This window comes from Onychostruthus taczanowskii, unplaced genomic scaffold, assembly GCF_017590055.1.
Source record: "Onychostruthus taczanowskii isolate IOZ18803 unplaced genomic scaffold, ASM1759005v1 scaffold600, whole genome shotgun sequence".
NCBI classification, from domain to species: domain Eukaryota; kingdom Metazoa; phylum Chordata; class Aves; order Passeriformes; family Passeridae; genus Onychostruthus; species Onychostruthus taczanowskii.
The window spans coordinates 1,696-9,437 of NW_024503681.1; the positions used below are offsets into that span (position 1 = coordinate 1,696).

The 7,742-nt window shown below is 62.9% G+C and overlaps 1 protein-coding gene across 1 annotated transcript in view; it reads left to right on the forward strand.

The window, feature by feature from the left end:
* The first annotated feature begins 1,473 nt into the window (after positions 1 to 1,473).
* LOC121343854 overlaps positions 1,474 to 7,742 on the forward strand; it is a 6,764-nt gene continuing 495 nt past the window's right edge. Inside the window, exons 1-3 of the mRNA XM_041419367.1 lie at positions 1,474 to 1,652; positions 3,874 to 4,098; positions 5,401 to 6,555. Coding sequence (XP_041275301.1) covers positions 3,911 to 4,098; positions 5,401 to 6,555 — 1,343 coding nt within the window. The 5' untranslated portion in view covers positions 1,474 to 1,652; positions 3,874 to 3,910. The remainder of the gene's footprint in view (positions 1,653 to 3,873; positions 4,099 to 5,400; positions 6,556 to 7,742) is intronic.

Below are 7,742 nucleotides of genomic sequence, written 5' to 3' on the forward strand. Positions count from 1 at the left end.
GGGACATTGGGGACACTGGGGGGATTGGGGACACTGGGGACAGCGGGGACACTGAGAGGACACTGGGGACAGTGAGGGGACACTGGGGGGATTGGGGACATTAAGGGGACAGCGGGGACATTGAGGACAGTGAGGGGACATTTGGGGGGGTTGGGGGGATTGAGGACAGGAGAGACTCAAGGTGACACTTGGGGACATTTGAGGCCTTGGGGGGATTGGGGACACTGGGGACATTGAGGGGACACTAGGGACATTGTGGGGGTTGGGGACTTTGGGGACAGTGAGGACATTGGGGGGACATGGGGGGGTTTGGGGACAGTGGGAGGATTGGGGACACTGGGGACATTCTGGGGACATTGGGGACACTTGGAGGGATTTGGGGACGACATGGGACATTGAGGGGTTGGGGACATTGGTGACATTGGGGACACTGGGGGGATTTGGGGACCTTGGGGACTTTGGGGACATTGAGGGGACATTGGACGTTGGGGGCTTTGTGGGGACATTGGGGACACACTGGGGACATGGAGGGGTTGGGGACACTGTGGACACAGAGGGGACATTGGTGACATTGGGGGGATTTGGGGACATTGAGGGAGTTGGGGACAGTGGAGGGGTTGGGAACATTGGGGACATTGGGGGACATTTGGGGACCTTGGTGACATTGGAGGGGTTGGGGACATTGTGGACATTGGTGACATTGGGGGAATTTGGGGACATTGTGGACATTGGTGGCACTGGGGACTTTGGGGACACTGGGGACATTGGAGGCATTTGGGGACATTGTGGACATTTGGGACATTGAGGGTTTGGTGACATTGGTGGGATTTGGGGACACTGGTGACATTGGTGACACTGGGGACACGGGACCTTGGTGACATTGGAGGGGTTGGGGTCATTGTGGACATTGGTGGCACTGGGGACTTTGGGGACACTGGGGACATTTGGGACATGGAGGGTTTGGTGACATTGAGGGGTTTGGGGACACTGGGGACACTGGGGACATTGGTGACACTGGTGACACTGGGGACATTGGTGACATTGAGGGGTTTGGGGACATTGGGGACACTGGGGACATTGGTGACATTGGGGGGATCTGGGGACGTTGGTGACACTGGGGACTTCGGGGACATTGGGGACATTGGTGACACTGGGGACACTGGTGACATTGGTGACATTGGGGGGATTTGGGGACATTGGGGACATTGGTGGCACTGGGGACTTTGTGGACTTTGGTGACATTGGGGGGATCTGGGGACATTGTGGACATTGGTGGCACTGGGGACTTTGGGGACACTGGGGACATTGGAGGCATTTGGGGACCTTGGTGACATTTGGGACATTGGAGGGATTTGGGGGCTTTGGTGACATTGGTGACACTGGGGACATTGGGGACATTGGGGGGATCTGGGGCCCTTGGTGACATTGGTGACACTGGGGACCTTGGTGACATTGTGGGGACCCGGGGACCTCGGTGTCACCGCTGTCCCCGTGTCCCCAGGCCAGCCCCCGGCCGTGCCGCGTCACATCCCCACCGTGGGGGACCCCGAGGTGTCCCCGAGGCCGCGGTGGCCGCGCCGGGCGCTGTCCCCAGCCGGGGCCGCCCGCCGGGGCCACCTCCCCCCCCCGGAGCCCGCCGCGACGTCACCCAGGTCAGTGTCACCTCCGTGTCACCCTCCATGTCACCCTCCGTGTCACCCTCGGTGTCAGTGCCACCCCCGTGTCACCCTCAGTGTCACCCTCAGTGTTACCCAGGTCAGTGTCACCTCCGTGTCACCCTCGGTGGCAGTGTCACCCCCCGTGTCACCCTCAGTGTCACCCCTTGGAGACATTGTCACCATGTCACCTCCCCTTGGGACATTGTCACTGCCAGGGCAGTGCCACCGTGTCACGTCCCCTGGGGACAGTGTCACCTTCCCCCTGGTCAGTGCCACCGTGTCACTGTGTCACCTCCCTGGGGACAGTGTCACTGCCAGGTGACATTGTCACCTCCCCCTGGGGACAGTGTCACCTCCCCCTGGTCAGTGCCACCATGTCACTGTGTCACCTCCCCTGGGGACAGTGTCACTGCCAGGTGACACTGTCACCTCCCCTGGGGCAGTGTCACCCCCTTGGGTCATTGTCACCCCCTGGGGACATTGTCACCTCTCCTGATGCCATTGTCACCTCAGGGATCGATGCCACCCACTGGCACAGTGTCACCTTGAGGGCCATTGTCACCTCCCTGGTCACTGTCACCCGTGATGTCACTGTCACCCGTGATGTCATTGTCACCCAAAGAGTTGATGTCACCTCGGTGTCAGTGACACTGTCCACGTCACCACTGTCACCTCCAAGGCCACTGTCACCCCGAGGCCACCACCCCCCCAAACTCATTGTCACCTGCCACCCCTCATTGTCACCTGCCACCCCGAGCTCATTGTCACTTTGAGGCCATTGTCACCTCCCTGGTCACTGTCACCTCAAGGCCACCACTTCCTACTTGTCCCCTGTCACCCCTCACTGTCCCCTGTCCCCCCTCACTGTCCCTGTCCCCCCTCACTGTCCCCTGTCCCCTCCTTGTCCCCTGTCCCCTCACTGTCCCCTCACTGTCCCCTGTCCCCCCTCACTGTCCCCTCTCCTTCATTTCCTCATCCTCTCGCTCCTCCATTCCCCCATTCCCTCACTCCTTCATCCCTCTCGCTCCTTCATTCCCTCATCCCCCTATTTCCTCATTCTCTCATCCCCTGCATTCCTTCATTCCCCCCCTATTCCCTCAGCCCCCCATGTCAGTGTCAACCCCCCCCGGGCAGTGTCACCTCCTGTCACCCCCCAGTGCCACCCCCAGCTCAGTGTCACCTCCCGGTGTCACCCCCCGGGTCAGTGTCACCCCCCAGTGTCACCCCCGGGTCAGTGTCACCTCCCGGTGTCACCCCCCAGGTCAGTGTCACCTCCTGGTGTCACCCCTGGGTCAGTGCCACCTCCTGTCACCCCCCAGTGTCACCCCCAGCTCAGTGTCACCTCCCGGTGTCACCCCCCGGGTCAGTGTCACCTCCCAGTGTCACCTCCCGGTGCCACCCCCAGGTCAGTGTCACCTCCCGGTGTCATCCCCCAGGTCAGTGTCACCTCCGGGGTGGTGGCACCCAAACGATGATGTCACTGTCAGTGTCACTGTCACCCCTGGCGTGGTGGCACTTCCCAGGTCATTGTCACCTCAGGATGGTGGCACCCACAGGATGACGTCACCCCTGGTGTCATTGTCACCCTCGGTGTCACTGTCACTCCCAGGAGGTGGCACCCAGGGGATGACGTCACCCCCGGTGTCATTGTCACCCCCGGTGTCATTGTCACCCCCGGTGTCACTGTCACCCCCAGTGTCACTGTCACCCTCAGTGTCACTGTCACCCCCGATGTCACTGTCACCCCTGGTGTCACTGTCACCCTCAGTGTCACTGTCACCCCCGGTGTCACTGTCACCCTCAGTGTCACTGTCACCCCCGATGTCACTGTCACCCCCGGTGTCACTGTCACCCCCAGTGTCACTGTCACCCTCAGTGTCACTGTCACCCCCGGTGTCACTGTCACCCCTGGTGTCACTGTCACCCCCAGGAGGTGGCACCCAGGGGATGACGTCACCCCCGGTGTCACTGTCACCCTCAGTGTCATTGTCACCCTCAGTGTCACTGTCACCCCCGGTGTCACTGTCACCCTCAGTGTCACTGTCACCCCCGGTGTCACTGTCACCCTCAGTGTCATTGTCACCCTCGGTATCACTGTCACCCTCAGTGTCACTGTCACCCCCAGTGTCACTGTCACCCTCGATGTCACTGTCACCCTCGATGTCACTGTCACCCCCGGTGTCATTGTCACCCCCGGTGTCACCGTCACCCCCAGGTCGCTGCCACTCCCGAGGCCGTCGTCCCCCGGCGCGATGACGTCACCCAACGGCGTGCTGGCACTGTCACCTGACCCGATGACATCACCCAACGGTGTGGTGGCGCTGTCACCCGACGCCGTGACGTCACCCGGTGGGTCGGTGGCACCGCCGAGGTCACCGACGTCACCCCCGGGGCCACCGCGGCTCTGGGGACAGAGGGCGGCGCTGGAGGCCAGCGCCAGGTCAGTGTCACCGTGTCACCCTGTCACCTCCTGGGGACAGTGCCACCCCCTGGGTCAGTGCCACCGTGTCACCCCCCTGGGGACAGTGTCACCGTGTCACCGTGTCACTGTGTCACCTCCTGGGGACAGTGTCACTGTGTCACCTCCTGGAGACAGTGTCACCCCCTGGGTCAGTGTCACCGTGTCACCCTGTCACCTCCTGGGGACAGTGCCACCCCCTGGGTCGGTGTCACCGTGTCACCTCTTGGGGACAGTGCCACCCCCTGGGTCAGTGCCACCGTGTCACCGCCCTGGGGACAGTGTCACCGTGTCACCCCCCTGGGGACAGTGTCACTGCCAGGTCAGTGTCACCGTGTCACCCTGTCACCTCCTGGGGACAGTGCCACCCCCTGGGTCAGTGCCACCGTGTCACCGGGTCACCCCCCTGGGGACAGTGTCACTGCCAGGTCAGTGTCACCGTGTCACCCTGTCACCTCCTGGGGACAGTGCCACCCCCTGGGTCAGTGCCACCGTGTCACCTCCTGGGGACAGTGTCAGTGCCACCGTGTCACCCCCCTGGGGACATTGTCACCCCCTGGGTCAGTGCCACCGTGTCACTCTGTCACCTCCTGGGGACAGTGCCACCCCCTGGGTCAGTGTCACCGTGTCACCGTGTCACCTCCTGGGGACAGTGCCACCCCCTGGGTCAGTGTCACCATGTCACCGTGTCACACCCACTGGGACATTGTCACCCCCTGGGTCAGTGCCACCGTGTCACTCTGTCACCTCCTGGGGACAGTGCCACCCCCTGGGTCAGTGCCACCGTGTCACCTCCCTGGGGACAGTGTCACCATGTCACCCCCCTGGGGACATTGTCACCCCCTGGGTCAGTGCCACCGTGTCATCGGGTCACCCCCTGGGGACATTGTCACTGCCAGGGCAGTGCCACCGTGTCACCTCCTGGGGACAGTGTCACCCCCTGGGTCAGTGCCACTGTGTCACTGTGTCACCTCCCCCTGGGGACATTGTCACTGCCAGGGCAGTGCCACCGTGTCACCTCCTGGGGACAGTGTCACCCCCTGGGTCAGTGCCACTGTGTCACTGTGTCACCTCCCCCTGGGGACATTGTCACTGCCAGGGCAGTGCCACCGTGTCACGTCCCCTGGGGACAGTGTCACCTTCCCCCTGGTCAGTGCCGCCATGTCACTGTGTCACCTCCAAGGCCATTGTCACCCTGAGGCCACTGTCACCCTGAGGCCACTGTCACGCCAAGGCCACCACCCCCCCAAACTCATTGTCACCTGCCACCCCTCATTGTCACAGGCCCCGCGCCCCGCGGCCGCCGTCCCCTCGCGGTGACACCAGCGAGGACGACGACGAGGCCAGCGCGGCGGGGCGGGTGACGGTGACACCGCGGGGACGTTACTTCGGCTACGCCCGCACCGTGGTGGCCCCGGCGCTGGCCCTGTCCCCGCTGTCCCCTTGTCCCCGCATCCGGCAGCTGGACGGGGCCGACGACGGCGCCCGGGGGACGGCGGGGACAGAGGGGACAGAGGGGACAGCAGGGCCACCACCCCCCGCCGAGGTGCCACCGCCCCCCGAGGGGCTGCCACCCGACATCGTGGACTTTGTCCTGCGCGGTGTCACCGGCCACGGGGACAGCAACGGGGACACGGCTGCCACCAACGGGGACATGGCTGTCACCAATGGGGACACGGCCACCAACGGGGACATGGCTGTCACCAATGGGGACATGGCCACCAGCAATGGGGACACGGTGGCCACCAGCAATGGGGACACGGCTGCCACCAACGGCGCCTGGCAGGGACAGCGGCTTGGGGACATCGGTCAAGGCCACCACCTTGGGGACATCAGGCAAGGCCACCGGCTCGGGGACATTGATCAAAGCCACCAGCTCGGGGACATTGATCAAAGCCACCAGCTCGGGGACGTCGCTGAGTGCCACCGGCTTGGGGACATCAGGCAGGGACAGCGGCTTGGGGACATTGATCAAGGCCACCGGCTTGGGGACATCAATCAAAGCCACCAGCTCGGGGACATCGCTCAGGGCCACCAGCTTGGAAACGACCAAGGCCACCGCCTTGGGGACATCGGTCAAGGCCACCACCTTGGGGACATCAGGCAGGGCCAGCAGCTCAGTGACGTCATCCAGGGCCACCGCCTTGGGGACATCGGTCAAGGCCACCACCTTGGGGACATCGGTCAAGGCCACCAGCTTGGGGACATCGGTCAAGGCCACCACCTCGGGGACATCGGTCAAGGCCACCGCCCTGGGGACATGGGGCAGGGCCAGCGGCAGCTTGGGGACATCTCTCAGGGCCACCAGCTGGGTGCCACCGCCCCCAACGGCCACGGGGACGCCCTGGGGACACCTTGGGGACATCCCAAGCGGCCGGGGGAGGGGACGGGGCCCGGGACGAAGAGGCCGCGGCTGGAGCTGGACACGGGGGACAGCGGGTGAGGACACGGGGACATGGGGACATTGGGGACACCTGGGGACGTTGGGGACACTGGGGACAGTTGGGGGCGTCAGAGGCTTGGGGACATCTGGGGACACCAGGGACAGGTTGGGGACAGGGTGGCAGCGCTGGGGACAGTTTGTGTCACCAAGGTCCCAGTTTGGCATCACCTGTCCCCATCGATGTCCCTGTCAGTGTCACCTGTTCCGCTCGGTGTCACCTGTCCTGTCCCCTCTGGTGGCATCTCTCCTGTCCCTGTCCCCATTGGTGTCACCTGTCCCCTGTCAATGTCACCTGTCCTGGGTCACTGTCACCTGTCCCCATTGGTGTCACCTGTCTCTGGGTCAATGTCACCTATCCCCATTGGTGTCACCTGTCCCAGTCAGTGTCACCTGTCCCCTGTCACTGTCACCTGTCCCTGTCACTGTCACCTGTCCCCATTGGTGTCACCTGTCCCGTCAATGTCACCTGTCCCAGTCAGTGTCACCTGTCCCCATTGGTGTCACCTGTCCCCTGTCAATGTCACCTGTCCTGGGTCACTGTCACCTGTCCCCATTGGTGTCACCTGTCCTGGGTCAATGTCACCTATCCCCATTGGTGTCACCTGTCCCAGTCAGTGTCACCTGTCACTGTCACCTGTCCCCATTGGTGTCACCTGTCCCCTGTCAATGTCACCTGTCCTGGGTCACTGTCACCTGTCCCCATTGGTGTCACCTGTCCTGGGTCAATGTCACCTATCCCCATTGGTGTCACCTGTCCCGTCAATGTCACCTGTCCCAGTCAGTGTCACCTGTCCCCATTGGTGTCACCTGTCCCCTGTCAATGTCACCTGTCCTGGGTCACTGTCACCTGTCCCCATTGGTGTCACCTGTCCTGGGTCAATGTCACCTATCCCCATTGGTGTCACCTGTCCCCATTGGTGTCACCTGTCCCGTCAATGTCACCTGTCCCAGTCAGTGTCACCTGTCCCCATTGGTGTCACCTGTCCCCTGTCAATGTCACCTGTCCTGGGTCACTGTCACCTGTCCCCATTGGTGTCACCTGTCCTGGGTCAATGTCACCTATCCCCATTGGTGTCACCTGTCCCAGTCAGTGTCACCTGTCACTGTCACCTGTCCCTGTCACTCCCCCCTGTCCCTGTCACTGTAACCTGTCCCTGTCAGTGTCACCCGTGTCCCTGTGTCC